General features: G+C 60.5%; 1 protein-coding gene across 3 annotated transcripts in view; it reads right to left on the reverse strand.

Annotated features, from left to right (window-relative positions):
* SIK3 (SIK family kinase 3) overlaps nt 1–19,100 on the reverse strand; it is a 181,200-nt gene that overhangs the window by 19,772 nt on the left and 142,328 nt on the right. For all 3 annotated transcript variants that reach the window (XM_055129789.1, XM_055129788.1, XM_055129787.1), the window contains exons 6-14: nt 18,621–18,744; nt 6,106–6,224; nt 5,692–5,802; nt 5,432–5,575; nt 4,958–5,035; nt 4,761–4,870; nt 3,441–3,594; nt 3,195–3,350; nt 465–535 (exon numbers count right to left, since the gene is read on the reverse strand). In XM_055129789.1, coding sequence (XP_054985764.1) covers nt 465–535; nt 3,195–3,350; nt 3,441–3,594; nt 4,761–4,870; nt 4,958–5,035; nt 5,432–5,575; nt 5,692–5,802; nt 6,106–6,224; nt 18,621–18,744 — 1,067 coding nt within the window. The remainder of the gene's footprint in view (nt 1–464; nt 536–3,194; nt 3,351–3,440; nt 3,595–4,760; nt 4,871–4,957; nt 5,036–5,431; nt 5,576–5,691; nt 5,803–6,105; nt 6,225–18,620; nt 18,745–19,100) is intronic.

The raw sequence follows: 19,100 nt of genomic DNA on the forward strand, positions 1-19,100 counted from the left end.
CCCGAATCCCACACTCCTCTGCCGATAGCTCTGCCGGCACAGGGGGACAGAGCGGCACACGGCAAGCAGCACAGGAGGGTTCCTCCTCCCAGAAAGGACATGCGCCAGGGGCCAGGGCCAGACAGGCTCGGGTCACCGTCGGCCCAGAGCGCCAATTCCTTCCCAGGAAACAGTTCTCGCAGGTAGGAGCAGGCTCTGCGCCCGGGAACACGACCAGAGTCGCGACACAGAGGCAGGGGGCAGGGGGCAGGGGAAGGAGGAGGGAGGAGCGAGACCCTTGTCAGCGGTGACTGCTGTCACCCAGGGGGGTGCCAGTGGCGCGTACAGAAAACAACATTTTCTGGGTCGTCTTCTGTGACTTCCACGCGGGCTGGCGCCAAGAGCCCCCGCAAAGCACCGCGGCCTTCTGCTGGCGCGGGGGCCTGCCCAGGGGCCCGTGCACGCGCTGCCAGATGCCACGTTACCTCTGCACAGCTTCCTGGTCTGGCTCCCCGTCCGAGCTCTCCTCGTCCACCGGGGTGACGGCTGACACTGCCTGTGGGGAAGAGAGCACAAGCTGGCCAGGAGCCCGGGGCTGGGCGTGGGGCGGGCGTGGGGCCAGCGCCCGGCCCCCCTGGCTTCCACAGAACTCTCCCCGCCTTTCCTGGGCTCCCGATTCCTTTGTGGCTCACCCCTGGCTCAGGGGTGGTCAGTGTGGATTTCTCCCTCGGAGGCAGCCCCAGGGCAGTCTGTCCCTGGGTGACACAGTGAGCTGAGGGACCGAGTTCTTCCCTCGGCTTACAACCCAGTGGAGGGGGACAAGGTAAACCATCAGAAGATGGCCAGGGTGCGTCTCCGCATGGGTGCTCGGGGACTGTGGACCTCTAGCCTGAGGGGGAGGTGGCACCTAGCCTGAGGCCTGACAGGAGAACAGGAGCTGGCCCGTAAAGAGGGCCTGGGGTCGCAAGCCTTTGGGTCTCCAGGGCGAGAGCAAAGAGAAGGCCGGCAGGTGCCGGAGGGCCCGGAAACGGAGCAGAAGCCTCCTTCCTTACTATGACGTGGTCCTCGGAATTTAGATGTCTTCAGCTCCCCCAGGGACAAACAGTTTTGTTTTATGGGTCCCAGAGATCAGACCCAGGCTCTGGAACATGGACTGCAAACTCTGATGTGACTCCACGCTTTCCAGGAGGGCCCCTCTGGGGCGGCAGCTGCAGCCGTCCCCACGCCAGGCGACAGATCCAACCCGGCCCTGATGTCCCGTGAAGGGGAGCTGCCTGTTGCCTTTTTGGGTCACACTCAGCGATGCTCAGGGGTTACTCCTGGTGGTGCTTGGGAGGACCACCATGGGATGCCGGGGATCGAACCTGGGTCAGCCATGTGCAAGGCAAACGCCCATCCTGCTGTACTATCACTCTGGCCTGTTTTTGTGTTTTGGTTGTTTCCCAGTAGCTGCCAGTTCTGAACCTAAATGCACTTTCTGGACGAATTCCATTGTCTGCCAGTTTTCAGGGTTTCTAGACTCCAACCTTCAGTTCCTCTAGGCGGGAAGGAGTGGGCGAGGCAGGAAGTGGCCACAGGGGCACAGGAGGGGAAGGCAGTGGCCAGTCGAGAATGGCCTTGAAGGCCACAGCCAGACGTTTATTTTGGAGAGGGGTCGTGGTGAGTCACCAAGGGCTGGAAGCAGGGACGGACCAGCACAGGAGTTGGGCTTGAGAGCCGGCCTGCTCTGTGAAAGGGGCTGGTGCGGGCGTAAGGTCAAGACCAGAAGCAGGACAGCGAGGAGGATGGGGTGCAAGGAAATTGGGGGTACGAGTGAAGGGAAGCACTGGGGACAGAGAGGAGAGGCAGGGGGCAGAGCTCGGGGAGCCCACGTGCCTGTGACAGGCCCCTTGGCCCAGCCAGCTGGAGAAGCCAGCCACGGTGAGGACGAGCTCGAGGCAAATGAGAATGGGGAGTGCCCGCGGCAGGACCACCCCGTAGCTGTTCTCCGGCCAGGACACGGGGAGCAGCGATTCTGGGCTGGAGAACAAGATGGAAACCGATTCCAAATATGGCACTGCAAGGTCCCCCAGAGAGAAGCACAGCCTTGTATTCCGTAGGTTTCTTAAATTTTTCATTTCTCTAGTCATTTACACTATTTTACAAAGGAACTCATCCATGTTGGAAGGGCTGAAATGTGCTCAACTGCACTGGTGCAATAGTACATCATGTCAGGCACTTGCCTAGCATGCGGCCGACCCAGGTTCAACCCAGGCACCCCATCTGGTCTCCTGAGCAGCACCAAGAGCGACCCCTGAGCAGCGCAGGGTCTGGGGAAAAAAACCAAAGACCCCCCCCAAACCAAAAAAAGTCTTCAAGTCTAACGAGAGATACTTTATTTTTTCTCTGCATCACACCCAGTGATGCATAAGGGTTCCTCCTGGCTCTGCACTCAGGAATTGCTCCTGGACATGCTCGGGGGTCCATATGGGATGCCGGAGATAGAATCTGGGTTGGCCGCTTGCAAGGCAAACACCCTACCCGCTGTGCTATCACTCCAGCCCCATCAACGAGGAGACTTTGAAGAAGCACTTCCCTAAAGCCCCAGGAAGAGGCAGACATACCGAGTCAGCCCCGCTCTACGGAACTGCGAGACTGCGTGAATGAGTATGTGAATAGACGGGCCTCGAACAAGGCCAGGACGAGAAATTAGCAGAGCATATGGACTCTGACCCTCGGGTGGAGAAGATGGGTCTGAGCACTCCCGACACGGGGATCAGGGGCTGGCAGAGCTGGACGCCCACCTGAAGAGCAGCCAGGGGAGAGGCAGGCCCCAGGAGAGCGGGCGACTGCCACGCAGGCACTGAGCTGGACAATGGCGGGTCTGAGCTGCCCCACAGGGGCCCCCCACTGAGTCTGGGGCCGACAAAGGCAGGACCTGACCAATGAAGAAGACCCGCGCCCTGCTGACCCGGAGCACCCATGGGTGAACTGCCGCCCAGGCTGCTAAGGATCACCAGGACAGGTGTCCGGATTCCCTAAGACGGATACTGGGCAGGACCCCACAAAGAAAACAACAACAACAACAACAAAAAATCCCACAAAAGAAACAAACCCCAATCCCCGTAACCCCTCCCCAAAAAGGAAGTGAGGCCAAAATGAAAGCTGGAACATGCTAGAGAAAACCAGAGCAGAGAGGTGAGAGAGCCGGGCCGGCCAGCTCCGCTGGTACTCACGGGGGTCATGGTGACCAGCGGGGAGGGTCCCCGTGGGCGCTTCAGCAGCTGCTGGGCGTGCAGCTGGATGTTGGCGCCGCCGTCCGACGCCCTCCGGCCGAGCGGGCCCATTCCGTTCAGCAGCTGCAGGGTGGGCGGCTGGAGCAGGGACTGCTCCTGCAAGGGGGGGGTCAGAGCACAGTCCCTAAGGGGAGGGCCCTGGGGGGCAGTGGGCCGGGGTCCCCACCCGCCTGCCCCGCCCCCTACCTTGTACTCCAGCTGCCCCGAGGGCTGCAGGTGCTGCATCGGCAGCAGCGTGTGGGTGAAGTTCAGGTTGGGGGTCACCTGCAGGAAGGGCGTCTGCGGGCTGGTGCCTGGGATGCCGGGCAGGAGCTTCTGCAGATCCTCCATGACCTCCGTGCTGGCGAGAGAGAAGCGGGTCACGGGCCGCTCGTGCACTGCACGCCCAGAGTCAGGAGCCCGTCACGCGCTCGTCCCACATATCGGCGTGGGTTTTTTGGGTATTTTCTTCTTTTCTTTTCGAGTTTTGGGTCACACTAGGCGATGCTCAGGGGTGACTCCTGGCTCTGCACTCAGGAATTACTGTTGGCGGTGCTCAGGGGACCATATGGGATGCCGGGGATGGAACCTGGATCGGCCGCGTGCAAGGCGAACACCCTCCCTGTTGTGCTGTCGCTCCAGCCCCTGGTATTTTTCCCTCATCTTTTGCTCTCCTCCTTGGTTTGTCGTTCACACTGAGCCCAGGCCGGTGGAAGCCCAGTGAGGCGCCGGCACGGACCCAGACGGAGAGAAAACAGGCATCTGCTGACCTAGCAGCTACGTGGGTGCCGGGACTGGGCCCAGGAGCTCACACATGCAAGCAAGTGCTGCACCACAGATACAAGCCCGGGCCTCCGAGCTGGTACCTCTAAGGATGCCGCCTTTGCCCCTAACTGAACCCACGAGAGACCTCTCGTCACAAAGCTCTGATCCCTTCCTCAGCAGACCCCGGGAGAGGCGGGGCGGGCAGAGCCGGAGCTGGGTGAGGTGCAGGAACCCCGGGAGGCCACCCCTGGCCACTCCCACAACCCAGAACGGCCTGAGTCGATGGCCTTAGGGGTCCTAGATCAGAAGACATATTTGGGGCTGGAGAGAGCACGGGGGGCAAACGGGGGGGGGAGTGGTTAAGACGCTCTCTTGCGTGGGGCTGACCCTGGCGTGAGCCCCAGCACCACACATGGGCCCTGAGCACCGCCAGGAGTGAGTCCTGAGTACCGCTGAGTGTGGCCCAAATACACACCCTTCACTGTCCTCCCAACCCCCTCGGACACAAACACACACACACACGCACGCACACACGCACACACACACACACGCACTGCCATCCTGGTGGCAGACAGTGCCCGGCTCCTCCCCGCACATCCCGAGGGAGCTGCACCCACAGAGGGCGCCGTGCTCTTCCTTCACAAACCGGGAGCTACAGACCAGACCCCAGACCTCGGGGGATGCTGAGGGCGGTGGAGTGTCTTGGCCCTGGGGGACACGGCACCATGGGGAGGTGGGATCGGGGTGCGGGCCCACACTCACCGAGGGTCGGCCACCCCCACCGTGTGCCTCCTCATGGACAGGTAGCGGACCAGAGCTTCGGGGGACGGCTCCTCGCCCTCGTCACTGTCCAGGTTCACGGTGCCGTCGGGCTGAGGGGAGGGAGACGGCGTGTCAGGGTCGCACCCGCGTGTCAGTGGGGGCAGGGGGAGGAGGCGCCGCCCGGGGCTGCTACTTGCCTCCACGATCTGGTTCTCGGGGTTGATGAGCTGCACCTGGGGCACGCTGATGTTGATGGCGGTGCCGGCCTGCTCCGCCTGCAGAGAGAGAGCACACGGCTGCACTGCCGCCCGGCCCGCCGGAGCCGCAACCGGCCAGTCCTCCAGTGTCTGTCGTGGTGACACCGCTGCTTCCTTTGCCTGGTCTCTCGTAAGGATGAGAGCGAGCGAGAGCCAGGGAGAGAGGGAGAGGGAGGCGGAGGGGGAGGGGAGACACGACTTCATGGGAGACCACATGCCTTGCAGACGGCAGCCCTGGGTCTGGTGCCCGACACCACACACACACACACACACACACACACACACACACACACACACCCATCACTGCCACCCAAATGACAGAATCTCTCTCCGTCATCTCAGTCTGACCATGCTCATCAGATCTCTGCATGGCATCTGTCTGCCTGCCCGGTGGCCCCCCGCACCCTTCGCTACCTGCATGCTGACGGGGGCTGGTGGGAAGGCCATGGCGCGGGGCGCACTGGGCGGAGCCACGCGCAGGGTCTTGTGCCTCTTGTGGCGGTCGCACAGCAGGCTGTAGATGGCGCTGTAGTGGTCGTAGGCGTCTGACCGCAGCGACTGCACGGGAAGGCAAGAAGGCCTGGTGGGACGGCGGGCCAGACCCAGCCCTCTCCTCGGGGACCTCAGCACCCCCGGGAGGAGCGGGAGGGGACGCAGGGCAGGGGCGGCTCTACCTGCACGGTCCGCTCCTTGTCCAGGCCCATGTCCTCCATGGCCAGGAGCACATCCTCGTTCAGGGGCTCGGCCTGCCGCTCTTCCTTGATCTGCTGGCACTCGGCGATCAGCTGCGACAGGGAGAAGGCACAGTTAGCACAGCCCACTCACTGGCTGCTCCGGACCCCGCGGGGCCGAGAGGGACCGGAAGCCAGGGCCCCTCGTTTCCCGAAATAAAGGAGCGCTGAAGAGCCACTGAACGGGACAAGGGGAGACGCCCATGGGTGACAGGGGGAGGCCACAGGGCACGGGGCAGGGTCGTGATGCCTTAGTCTCTGGGTGGGCCTTGCTTCCTGCCACAGCGTCGCTGCTGACAGCCTCATGCCAAAGGGCCTGAGGCAGCTCTCGGAGGAGCTCCCTGAGGCGCGACTCACCCTGTCAAAGCTGGGGTCGGTGTCCCCGAGTTTCATCCACTTGTGCTTGCAGATCTGCTCCATGGAGAGACGCTTGCTGGGGTCCAGGACCAGCATGTGGCGGATCAGGTGCTCGCACTCTGCAAAAGGCCGAGGGCCACCTTCAGACTCGGGGGCCGGGCCCTTGGCCCTTACCTGCCCCTGGCGTCCCCAGCAGGGGCTGGGCAGAGGCAGAGAGAGGCGGCAGTGTGTGAGGGCCGGCCCCGCACCTCAGCAGAAGCCAAGGGAGTGGGGTGGGGACGTCAGCCATGCCCCCACTTGACCCCCAAGAGCTGGGCTCCCTTGAAAGGGATTCAGTGCACCCTGGACACGCTCAGTCCCCTCCTCCAGGGGCCATCACTACTGACCGGTGAGGGCCGTGGGCAGAGGGGCTCAAGGTGGGTGGGAGACCCCCTGCCGTCTGCTGGGCTTCTTTATCCTTTTCTCCCATTTCAGAGGCGAGCGGCAAGTTCAAACCCGGGAACCGCCACCCTATCTCAGGAGCACTGTCAGCCATGTGAGTATGGGGGGGGGCTCACCAACCGTGATGAGTGCCTCTCTGTGCCTCACTCTCGACGGGTGGGGGAGATGGGTGGAAGGTCGGGGGCCCGGAGACCCCACACCATACACGCTGTCCCGCCAGGACTTGTTGCCTCCCCCCCACGCCCCGCCTGTATCTCCTGCTCAGGCTCCCGGACGCGCTGAGTCTCCTAGAGAACAGGCGGGGCACCACGGCGCTGACCGGGCCCTGGCCGAACGCCCGTTCACACTGGCGGTGCCCGCGCCAGACACGCTCCCCGCCACGGCCCCCACAGCGCCTGTCCCGAGCAGACGGCTGCTCCCGGCCACCGTGCTTCAGTGTCACGTTCCCGGAAGCGAACCCCTGGCCACCGAGTCCGCAGAAAGTGGGTGTGCAGCCACGCCGGCACAACCATCCCGCCCAGAGCAGCCTCTCTGGGGAGGGAGGGTCAGCGCGCTGCTTTCCCGCCTGACTCCCCTCTGCAATGTCAGACTCTGCACGCGGCTGGCAGCCCTGGCAGGAGCCGAGAGAGCCGACCGGGGCCTGCGTCAAACCTGCTGGCCAGTCTACCCCCGTTACAGAGCACTGCAAAACACTGGGGGAAAGATCTGTCCAACGATGAGATTCCATATAAGATGTAGATTTTAAAACTTTCTACTACTGGGCTGGAGCGATAGCACAGCGGGGAGGGCGTTTGCCTTGCGCACGGCCGACCCGGGTTCGATCCTCGGCATCCCATAGGGTCCCCCAAGCACCGCCAGGAGTAATTCCTGAGTGCAGAGCCAGGAGGAACCCCTGAGCATCGCTAGGTATGACCCCTCCCTTCCCAAAAAAAAGAATGGAGAAAGTTACTAAGGCTCGGGCCCTGATGGAAGAGGAAGGCAAAGCCGCGAGTGGGGAATTCCTGCCAGGCCCTCTAGGTGGCGCTCTTCTGTTTCCCTTTATTTCCATAGAGCAACAGCATTACTCCCGTATCAGATGACCAAGGTTGAACGGCATCCAGTTATGGGCGTGCTTTAAAACAGATTTTACAAGACGGTTTCTCAGGCGGCGGTGGAGAGGGGGGCACTCTGGTGGAGGACATGGGCTCGGGGCCTTGTTTTATGAAGGCCTGCCACTAACTGCACTGCAAAGCGGAGTACCTCACATTAAAAACAACCCGAGCAAGCGAAAGACCGTCTCCTTCAACAGGACAGCACCAGGATAAGTCCCATGTAGAACAAGCTGGTTCAACTTCAGGATCTTGAAGCATCGATTCGGACACTGTAAAGCCAGACATCCTTTTGGGCTCGGATGCCTTGAAAAACTTCCCCGAAACGCAAACAGGAATTTCTAACACAATTTGCGTACGATTTTTAGATGGCTCAAGGCACCCCCACCGCGTGCCCCCGGCTGCCTCTCTGTGCGCTGGCTGCCTGGCCAACAGCTGTTGCCCTGGTTACGGTGGCCGTGTCTCTCTCTGGCGAGCGTCATCCTCCCAGCACGCAAAGGGACAGGGCGCCCGGGTGCTTCTCATGTGCCACGCAGATGGCAACAGATGACAAAGTGCAGAAAGCCGGAGGCTCGTCAGCCTCTCGTGCTTCCAAGTGCTCGGGAAATTAAATTCAAGTGAGATTGGAAAGCACCGTCCCGCATTAAAAAAAAAAAAAAAAAAACAGAGGACGAAAGCAGGGAGAAATGTTCTCAAGCCCAGTAACACAGTCGACCACAAAATAGTCCACTGCAATGAGTGCAAAGAAATGGGATCCGATCAAAGGGCATGAAACGGCATCTCTGCCAGAGCCCACAAATATTCTCTCGGCCCCAAGGGTCTGGCCGTGCTCCCTCCCGCAGGGCAGAGCCCAGGGCTGGGAGTCAGCCGGTCGCACCTTTGGTGGGTCTGTCCGCAGCTGCAGCGCCTGCACCCGGGGCCCAGGGTGGGTGAGGGGAGCCTGGGCCAGAGCTGCTGTCTGCCCACGGGCGGGCGAGGGGGGCGCTGAGACGGGGTGCACGTCCCTGGCTGGTGTGCTCACGCATGCGTATCTCGTCCCCCCTCACCCTGACAAGGAAAGGGAGAGCGTGGAGCCCGGAGACCAGCTTCCAGGGCTCCCGGGTGTTCGTGGGAACTGCACGCCACGCAGCTGCGAGGCCAGAAGAAAGGGAGTTTCCCCGACTGACGCTCTGAGGAGGGGCCACCTGAAGCCAGGGAGGCTGAGCAGGCATGGGCGGCGGGGGCGGATGGAGAGCACGCTGGGGGCGCTTCAAACGCCCGCAGGAAGCAAAGGGCACCGGCGCTGAGCCACGCCAGGGGCCCGAACTGGGAAGGAGCCAAAGCTGGAGGTTTGAAACCTGCCTGGAGGAGCTGACCCAGTCGGCGGTGGGGGGGGAGGGGGGGAGGGCTGGGATCAGGGTCGGAGGGCAGGACTGGCCTGCAGCCCAGCCCCTGGGAGCCCCAGGTAACTCTCCGTCTCCCCTCCCACCTGATGGCATCCTAGTGCCAACCTGGAAGACTTTCTCACAGCACTGAGCACACAGCCATGAGACCGGCGAGCCCCTTCCTGTGTTAGGCGGATTCCCGCGGCAGTGAGCACACGGGGCCCACAGGTGCCTTCTCAGTTTTGTGGCTCTGAAACTGGAGGGCACCAGTGGGCTTGGGTTGTGTTCCTTCAGCGAGCGCTTCCCTAGACGGGACAGTTACTTAAGGACGACGGTCATATCAATGGGGGTTGGCGGAGGGGGCCCCCCAGCCCCCCTGGTAGCATGTGACATATAAGGGGCCTTAGGAAAGCCACACTGGGCTCAGGGCTCTGTGAGCCTCCCGGGGGAGACGGGCGGCGCAGACGAGGCATCACCCAGACGAGGCTGCCACGGGAGAGAACAGGCCTGCTTCCCGTGGGCCACGGGGGTGAAGACAGCGGCAGAAGGGCGAGAAGGGCAGCGGGCAGACATGAGGAAACTGGAGCCTGGGTGTCTTCGGGGATGTCACCTGTCCCCGAGACCCTGCACGGGACGCCCAGCCCAGACACGGCACAGCAGTCTGTCAGGAACTGGGCCGTGGATTCTGACTGCACAAGACGGCTTTGAACTGTGGAGTCGGAAGGCACAGGGGCCCAAGGCAGAAGCAGTAACCCGGGAGATAAACGCTTCCGAGGGCTGGAGCGACAGCGCAGCAGGGAGGGCGCTTGTCTTACACATGACCAACCCGGGCTGGACCCCCGGCCCCCCCTGAGCCCGGCAGGAGTGACCCAAGTGTAGAGCCAGGAGTAAGCCCTGAGCACCGCCAGGGATGGCCCCCAAACAAACGAACGACAAAAAGACAAATGCTTCCCCTTCTTTGGGGCGAGGGGCTCCTGAGCAACGCTTGGCGGCCCCTCAGAGCCGCTTGGGCGATACTCAGCCAACCAGGTGGGGTCGGCATGAGGACGGGGCTCTGCCGTGCTGCAGCTGAGCAGAGAGGGTACAGGGGGCCCTCGGGCGGGGGCGGGGGTGTGCAGAGCGAGGCTGAGCGCCCGTCTCGCCTCTCCCTGCCCTGTAAGTCAGGCTTCTCCCGTACTCTCTTGGGTCCTCTCGGCACGGTCAAAGCTGATTGCAAAGCACTTAGCCCAAGAGCGCTTCGTTCTTGACGGCTTTTACTTTGGGGACCACACTCTTGGCTCTGTGCTCAGGAATCACTTCCGGCAGGGGTCGGGGGACCATGTGGGGTGCTGGAGATCAAACCCGGGCTGGCTGTGTGCCAGGCAAGCGCCCTCCCCACCGTGCTCTCTGTAGCCCTGACTTCCGATAATTTTAAAGAGCTACTTAATAATATCAAATTCTCCAGAGTAATTCAAATTATACAAAGTTCCATTTTCCTCAAATCGCAAAATTAAAAGATAGATTAAAAAAAAATAAATTGGCTATCAGATCTCTGGAACCGGGCTGGGGACCTGCAGTGAGGTTAGGGCACCTGCTGCGTGTGTGATGCACCCGGTCCTGTCCCTGGCAGGACGCAGTCCCCGGAGCCCATGTTGTGCTGCAGGAGCCTGGGGCACCGAGTCGCAGAAGCAGCCCCCCAAGAACTACCGGGTGTGGCCCCCAAACAAAATTATTACCCAGAGGGGGGGAAAATTCAAGTTGCAAGAGAAGGGCCTCTTAGAGTTCAGGAGATGGTGACTGCCATAATTTCACACAGATTAAGAAAACATAATCTTGGGATGAACTGAATCTACAGCAACTGACTGTAATCAAATTTGACTCGCTGGGGGAGTGGGGGGAACAGTCACTCAGATCAGCTCTTCTTTTTTTTTTTTTTTTTTTTTTTTTGCTTTTTGGGTCACACCCGGCGATGCACAGGGTTACTCCTGACTCTGCACTCAGGAATTACTCCTGGCTGTGCTCAGGGGACCATATGGGATGCTGGGAATTGAACCCGGGTCAACCGCGTGCAAGGCAAACGCCCTACCCGCTGTGCTATTGCCTCAGCCCCCAGATCAGCTCTTCTAACACAACAGCGCTCAGGGGAACTGTTTTTAAATCATTTGTTTTCCAGTTCCTGGGGGAGGTGGGGTGCAGTGGGGCGGGGGGTAGGGTCCCAGTGTTGAGATTCAGTATCATTTTGAGGAGGACATGCCAACAACCAGAGATCAAGTAGAAACGGTTGGGGCCGGAGCAACAGTCCAGCGGGGAGGGCGTTTGCCTTGCATACCTGAGCTGGGCTGTGCACCCCATACGGCCCCCCAAGCACTGTGTGATTCCTGCACATCGCCAGGTGTGGCCCCAAGCCCCTAAGCTTTTTTAAGATACAAGAAATGGGAGAGTTCATGATATAAAGCCAACCCCCAGGGCCACAGTGATTGTACAGCGGAGAGGGCATGTGCCTCGCACAAGGCCAACCCAGGTTTGATCCCCAGCATCCCGGGTGGTCCCCTGATCCCCTTCAGGAGTGACCCATAAGTGCAAAGCCCCAGGTAAGCCCTGAGCAGCACCCAGTGTGGCCCTAAACCCCCAAAAAAGAAAAAGCAAAATACTAAATAGGACATGCTCAGTATGGGCCCACTGGCTTCCTGCAGTGTTAGACAAAACCTCAAGGCTGGCTGACCGGGGAGGCCTGTGGAACCCGGGCTGGCTGCGCGCTCCTCTCACACCTTCTGTGAGTCTCGCCTGTGCCCGCACAGGAAGGCGCCTCTGGATGCGTCTTCCAGCAACTTCCCTGGTTCAAAAAGGCAGGTGAGGCTGACTGACGGGCGCCTGGAGGCCTGAGCCCGCAGGCATGAGGTGGGAGGAAGCTCCTTCTCTGAGACAGAGTGCTTTCCGAGGGGGTGTGGCGGGAGCGCCCGCCACCGTGGGAGCTCGGCCGTCTGGGCACGGCGCAGGCTCCATCAGAGGCATTAAGGCAGCCTGGGGCTGGCCTCCCCGGCGATCGAGTGCTTCTGCAATATTACAATTAATTAAGTCACGATGAAGTCTAATCAATAAGACCTCGACGGCACGGTCCGCAGGAGACCGCTGCGCTCAGCCAAGGCAGCATTTTCCCCGTACATTCATTTTCCTTCCCTTAAATAAATGTTTAGCTCCGCGGGGCGGGTGTGTGTGTGTGTGGGGGGGGAGACACAAACCTGGCTCCTGCAAGGAGGCTGTGGGCGAGCCCCTCCCACACACCAGAGGGGCCGGGTTCGGGGCCCACAGCCAGGGCTGCCCGGAAGCCGTTTCTTTCAGGGTTACAGTTTGGCCCAACAGCTCTATGGGGTGCTCTGGCAAGTTTAACTCTAAAACACTGATGGGGGGGGGGCACTGGAGAAACTGTACAAGTGTTAAGGCAGCTGCCCGGCTGGCAAACCCGCCCACGTCGGACCCCTGACACCATAGACAGCACGGCCAGGGGTCACTCCTGAGCAGAGCCAGCAGGATCACCTAAGCCACTGGGTGTGGCCACCCACAACGACCCATCCCCCAAAACACTGGTCTCAACCAAGCCTTTGAAAACCAGAATTCAGAGGCTGAAGTGACGGGACAGCAGGGAGGGCGTTTGCCTTCCACGCAGCCGGCCAGGCTCGATCCCTGGCACCCTACGTGGTCCCCTGAGCACCACCAGGAGTAATTCCTGAGAGCAGAGCCAGGAGAATCCCCTGAGCATCATTGGTGACCCCCCCAAAAAACAACCAAAAAAGCACGCCAGAATTCATGTGACCTGGCCATTTATGTAGTAACCTGCAACAAACTGAGATAACTTAAGAATTCAGAGTAGCAGTGAGTTACCTCGTGTGCTAGTCTAGGTAACACATGTAAGATATCTGATGTGAGACACCTATATGAGATTCCACGATTTAACAATATTTACTGAAGTTTATACATCACAGGTACCGTTAGGTTTTGTGGAAGAAACATGCAAAATTCACAGGTGTTCGGCCTGTGGGAGACTTGGGCTCAATCCTGGGGGGGTCATAAAATGTAATGACCAGCACAGCCACCACCACAACAAAGGAGACCAACCAACAGGGCGTACGGAGAAAGCCGACTTCACGGCAGGAAAGGATTCAGCTCCCCCCCAATCCTGACAAATGCACGCAACTGCCATGCTGGCTGTCAGGAACCCTTGGGCCCACCCCAACAGCCCCTAGGTGGAGCCGGCACCAAACACACCGGGCGGCGCCACCCGGCCGCCACTCAGAGGCCCCCTCATTCCACACATAGCTGGCAAGAGAGAGGCGCTCGGAGCCCTGGAACTAACCGGATCCCCCTGGACAGCCAGCAGCAACTCCCACACGGCCGCCGAGTCTCTGGAATTCAGCTTGGCTGGGGGCTGGACCGTGGGCCTTCCCCGCGCTGCCTTCCAAGGGCTAATTTAGAAAACTCCGCTTGCTCCGCGGGAGTGTTTAGATTCTTTTGGCAGAAAAATGGGAGCAACTCAGCTCCAGCCTCAGACATGAGCCTAAGAAAAGCAAGGAAAGGATTTCCCTCCAGCTCGCTACCTTCTGGGGTGCAGGGGTGCTCAGGCCTGGCGGGGGCCCCTGAGGCACAGAACAAGTCTGGCCTGTACCAGGGAGACCCCCGGTGTGTCCCAGGCAGTGCACTGCTGAGGAGGGATAGAAGGAAAGGAGGGAGGGAGGGGAGGAAGGGGGAAGAAAAGAAGGAAGGAAAGATGGAAGGAAGGAAGGAAGGAAGGAAGGAAGGAAGGAAGGAAGGAAGGAAGGAAGGAAGGAAGAAGGGAGGGAGGGAGTAAAGGAGGGAGGGAGGAAGGAAGGAAGGAAGGAAGGAAGGAAGGAAGGAAGGAAGGAAGGAAGGAAGGAAGAGAGGGAGGAAGGGAGGAAGCGGGAAGAAAAGAAGGAAGGAAAGATGGAAGGAAGGAAGGAAGGAAGGAAGGAAGGAAGGAAGGAAGGAAGGAAGGAAGGAAGGAAGGAAGGAAGGAAGGAAGGAAGAAGGGAGGGAGGGAGTAAAGGAGGGAGGGAGGAAGGAAGGAAGGAAGGAAGGAAGGAAGGAAGGAAGGAAGGAAGGAAGGAAGAGAGGGAGGAAGGGAGGAAGGAAGGGAGGAGGAAAGAAGGGAGGGAGGGAGGAAGGAAAGGGCAAAGGAATGGTGGAAGGGAGGAAGGAGTGAAGGAGGAGAGGGAGGAAGGAAGGAGGAGAGGGAGGGAGGGGGAAGGGAGACAGAGCGAGAGCGAGAGAGCTTCTAGGCGTTGGGCGGTCTGGTCATGCCCAGGAACTAGAGCCATCAGCGGGACACCAGGCGGCCCCGGGGCCCTTGCCGTGGCTGTGACTGGCTCTCAGAGTGTCCACGCTAAGACAGACCCAACAGCCTTGGGTCCGCTGGAGGCCAGCGCAGGGCCCTCCCCTCCCTGGCTTGAGTCTCGCCTTCTCATCTTTATTTCACAAACTCTGTGTGTGTGTGGTTGTGGGGGACTGGGGGGTGCTCAGGAGTGACCCCTGGCCGGGGGACCGTGTGTGGTGACGGGGATCTGAAGTGAGGTCAGCAGTGTCCAAGGCAAGGGCCTGACCCCCTGTACCCTCCCCGGCCCCTGAAAGCCGTTTCAGTTCTACTCAGGTAAGGCCCGTGTGGGATTGAGACGGCAAATCTGCTGTTTTCAGGGCAGACTGGCAGCGGGTGGCAGACATGAGCTCTCTGCGTGCAGCTCCCAAGCTCAGAGAACTCACAGAGCACAGGACAGCACTGTGAGCACTTTCCCAGGAGCCCTGGCCGGCCAGGAGCCAGCTCTGAGAAGATCAGGGCTAGGGGTGCTCTGGATGTACGCCCCTGCGCTCTCCCCAGAAGTGGGAGACAGAGATTAAGCACATGGACCCACAGCATGAGAACAAATCTGCAGATTCTGAAGACGAAAGCACGGTGCCCCGTGGGGGCTGGAAGGAGAGGGGGCAACTGTGAAGGGGGGTGGCAGGGATGAGTCCTCGCTGGCCGCCAGGATGTCCTCCACACTGACCGGAAGCACAAAGCAGCATGCTCAAAAGACAGGGTGGTAAACCAACCAGCCCTACCTTCCAACCGCGAGCCCTGGGGTGGTCAGGGAGGGAGGGCAGCTGAGGGGCCCTCGGGCAGGGCGCTCAGGACCCCAGGCCAGGGAGAGGAAACAATGACTGAAAGGCGCCACAGGGCCCGGCACCCTCTGGGCTTCTTGCAATGAAGCTGGATCTGTGTTTTTCCTACCCGAGCACTGGCCGGGGCATCCGCCTACATGTCGGGGGCACCTACCTCCACCCCACCCCCCTGCGCCTTCCTCTCTCCTGACCATTCATCTGTTCTGAGCCCGGCGCTGCCGTTGGCTGCGTTCTGTCATCTTGTTTGCGTGGTTTATTTACGTTCCGCGGAGCGGAGACCAGCTGGTGTTGCTTTCTGAGTTTGCTTCGCACAGTCACCTCGGCTCGTGTGCGGAGCTGCACTCGTGTAAACAGAAGCCCCCGGAGGCGCTGGTGCAGGGTGCTATTTCTCCACCAGGGCCCGTGCCACACGGCACGACTGTGAGAGGGGGCTGTGGGGGTGGCGGCAGCAACCCCCCACGCTGCGGTGACCGTGAGAAAGTTGGGTCTGGGCCAGGACAAAGGAACTCCAAGGGCTGATAAACGCCCAGAAACAGCCTAAGGTCTTTTCCCTCACGTCTGGTTTCCTCCTGGGTTTGGGTTCTCAGTGGTGTTATGGGGCCCACCAGGAGGTTTCTGTCCCTCCTGGTGCCGAGATGCGGGACACAGAGCCTCCGCGGGCAGGGTGGGCGCTCTGCCCCAGCCCCAGCTCCCATCTACTCCACTCTAGCACAGGGAGGCGGGGGCGGGGCGCCTTGCCAGCGGAGGAGCCCCTCCCGAGGACGCCTGCTGGGGGAGCAGAAGGAAACCAGGGTAACCGGCTGCAGGGCGGAGCTGGGCTGGAGAAGGAGGGAGCTAGGCTGGAAAGGTTTGTCTGTTCATTCTGAGGGGGCCACACTGGCAGTGCTCGGGGCTTACTCCTGGCTCTGCAGTCAGGGGTCACTCCGGGTGGGCTCCGGGACCACAGGGAGTGCCAGGGATTGAACCCGGGTCGGCTATATGCAAGGCAAGCGCCCTACCCACTGGACTATCGCTGTGGAAAGGTATTTCTAAGCCACTGGTTTCAAACAGCCACAAGATCAATTAGTGGGGCTGGAGCGACAGCACCATGGGGAGGGTGTTTGCCTTGCATGCGGCCGACCTGGATTTGATCCCCAGCACCCCAAGCACCACCAGGAGTAATTCCTGAGTGCATGAGCCAGGAGTAACCCCTGAGCATCGCCGGGTGTGACACAAAAAGAATAAATAAATAAATAAATAAATAAATAAATAAATAAATAAATAAATAAATAAATAAATAAAGATCAACTAGTAAGTTTGGATCAGCTTCCTTCCCCCCCCCAATGGAATAGAATAAAAGATATCAGAATATATATTGCACAGAAAAGCAAATTTTACTTAAAATACAGTTCAGTTCTGTGTGTGTGTGTATGTGTGTATGTTTTGCAGGTCACGGTATAAAATGCCTTTGGAGGAAAGGAAGGTGCAGGGGGTGGCACTGAGCCTCCCCCAGGTGTGCTCGGGGCTACTCCTGCTGGTGCTGGGGGGCCCTCTGTGATGCTGGGGGTCCATCTCTCTGCCTGCCTATCTACGTACCTACCTACCTAGCCCTGGCCATGGTAGAAGCTCTGGCGGTGGGCGTGGAATGGTGGAAGCACGGAACTATGCCTGAAAGCACTGTGCACCGTGGGCATCAGTAAGACGGTGGTAGGAAACGCCTGAGCTCTGACTCCAGCCCCACGAAGGACTGGAGCGGCCCAGAGGCCCTGGCGAGCAGGAAGCCCACCTGTTCGGGGCTGTTCGTTCACACCCATGCTAACTGCTCAGTGAGGCCTCGGGGAGGAGCTGGGCCCCGGGACTTCCCCGAGCCAGGCGGTGGGACAGTGACCGGGGTCGGGTGGCCTGGGCAGTGGCCACTGCTGCTGTCAACTCAAGACACGCCGTGAAGCTGGTGAGTAGCCAGCGGGTGGCTGGGGGACCCTTCGTCTCCGGGGAGCAGAACATGATCCGAAAGGTGAGGGTCACTCAGCACCACGACCCTCTAGCAGCCCAATCGGCCCCCCACACCCGCAGCACGGGCCCCAACCCCATGGCGCTGCTGGACGCGGCCTCCGCGCAGCCACTAAGTGGCCGTGCTACCGCGGGGAAACTCCTGTCTCCTGGCTTCACCTTTACCGCCTGTGGACTGGGAGGCTACAGCCGCCCCTGCCTCATGGTAGTTTGGCGATAATTAAGTGAGCTGGTGCTTGCCAAAGGCTTTGAACACGACCCAGCTGCAGGATCTGCAGACCTGATCCTTCTAACAGCCACACCCTCCCCCACCCCCCGCCACCCCAGTCTGGGAACTGACAACAATCTCACACGTCCAGGTCTCCGGCATGCCTGTGCTCTCAAGCCTGCGCTCTCCCTTGTACACGGAGTGTTCGCTCTCTCCTCTCCCCCCCCCTCCCTCCACCCCTCTCTCCCTCCCTCCCTGTCTCTCTCTCTCTCTCTCTCTCTCTCCCTGCCTCCCTCTCTCTACCTATCTCTCTCTCTCTCTCTCTCTCTCTCTCTCTCTCTCTCTCTCTTCCTCTCTGTCTCTCTGTGTTTCCACTCTGGTTCTCTCTTGAACACACGTTCCGATTTCTCCCCCCGTCGTGTCTGAGTAACTATCGTTCAAGAAAAACTAACGTCTCCAACAAACTGCTCTCGGGCAGCCCTGGTGCAGCGGGTGGGGGCCCCAGAGACTCTGTTCCAAAGTCTCTGCCTATAAAATTCCTTCTTTTATTGGTTCCCGTTTTGGTTTGGGGTCCACCACCAGCAGCGGTGCTCAGGGGCTACACCCAGCCTGGCGCTCGGGGACGGTGTGGTGGCAGGAGTGGAGCCTGGGGACTGGGCCTCCTTCCTGTCCTCTTCACATTCAGACCCTCTGCATGTCAGCCCACACGGGTCACTCCTCCCGCCCGGGACACGCAGGCGCCCCGGGGCCCCGTGCATGGAGGCTCTGACCGGCCCGGCGCCCCTCACCACCCCAACCTGCTGTCTCTGCTCTTTCCCTACAGCACCGACCGAGACACCCGGCTATGCAGCGTGGGTGCTGAGGAGATGGCTGGGCCCAGCAGCAGCTCCCTGGGTTTAGAGTGGACACTAGATGCTCGGACATGGTCCCCAGGAGCGCTGTCTGACACGGCCATTTCGTGTGCGCCCTGTCTGGTCTGGGGACCTGGGGACCATTTCCGTGGAACATTTTCCAAGAACTACCGACTTTCCCGCCACTCATTTAAAAATGTGGTTTGAGTCTGGGGGATAAATGTCACAGAAGCAGGAAGTGCCGCGTTCTACCCTGTTCATCCCCGTCCTGAGGCCTGGTGGATGGGAGCGCCCAGGACGGGTGAAAGGCGTTGCTGCATGCACCTAGCAGTCGCAGACACGCCCCCCTTGGGGGAGGGGAGGGACGGGGGTGCAGAGGAGGCACAGCAGCACGGGGCCCCCAGAAGGGCCCCCAGGCATCCCTTACCTGTGGACATGAAGAACGGGATGCGGAACTTGCCGCTGAGCACGCGGGCCCGCAGGTTCTGCAGCGTGCTCCCGTCGAAGGGCAGCGCCCCGCACACCAGCACGTAGAGGACGACCCCCAGGCTCTGCACCCAAACAGACAGCAGGAGCGTCACTCCCAGCACGGGCAGGGGAAGGAGCTGAGTTCTCTCTCTCTCCGGCGCCCCCCGACCCTCTTCTTCGTTTACAAACAATTCAGGAGAAAACATCTGAGATTTCTCTCAAGACTCATCTGGGGGCAAGAAGCCAGCTAGCTGGCAAGAAAGGGGCAAATGTCCGTTCTGGCAGGAGCACCCTTGCAGGCGTGGCCTCAGGTCTCCTGATGGGGGCGAGGGAGGGGGTGCAGAGGACTGGGATCTCGGAGGCAGGGGAGCCGGGCATGGGGCCCGGGCAGTGCCTGGCGGTGGCTGCTGGGAAGAGCTAGTCTGTGTGGGGAGCGAGG

This window comes from Sorex araneus, chromosome 3 (assembly GCF_027595985.1).
Source record: "Sorex araneus isolate mSorAra2 chromosome 3, mSorAra2.pri, whole genome shotgun sequence".
Classification (NCBI taxonomy): Eukaryota; Metazoa; Chordata; class Mammalia; order Eulipotyphla; family Soricidae; genus Sorex; species Sorex araneus.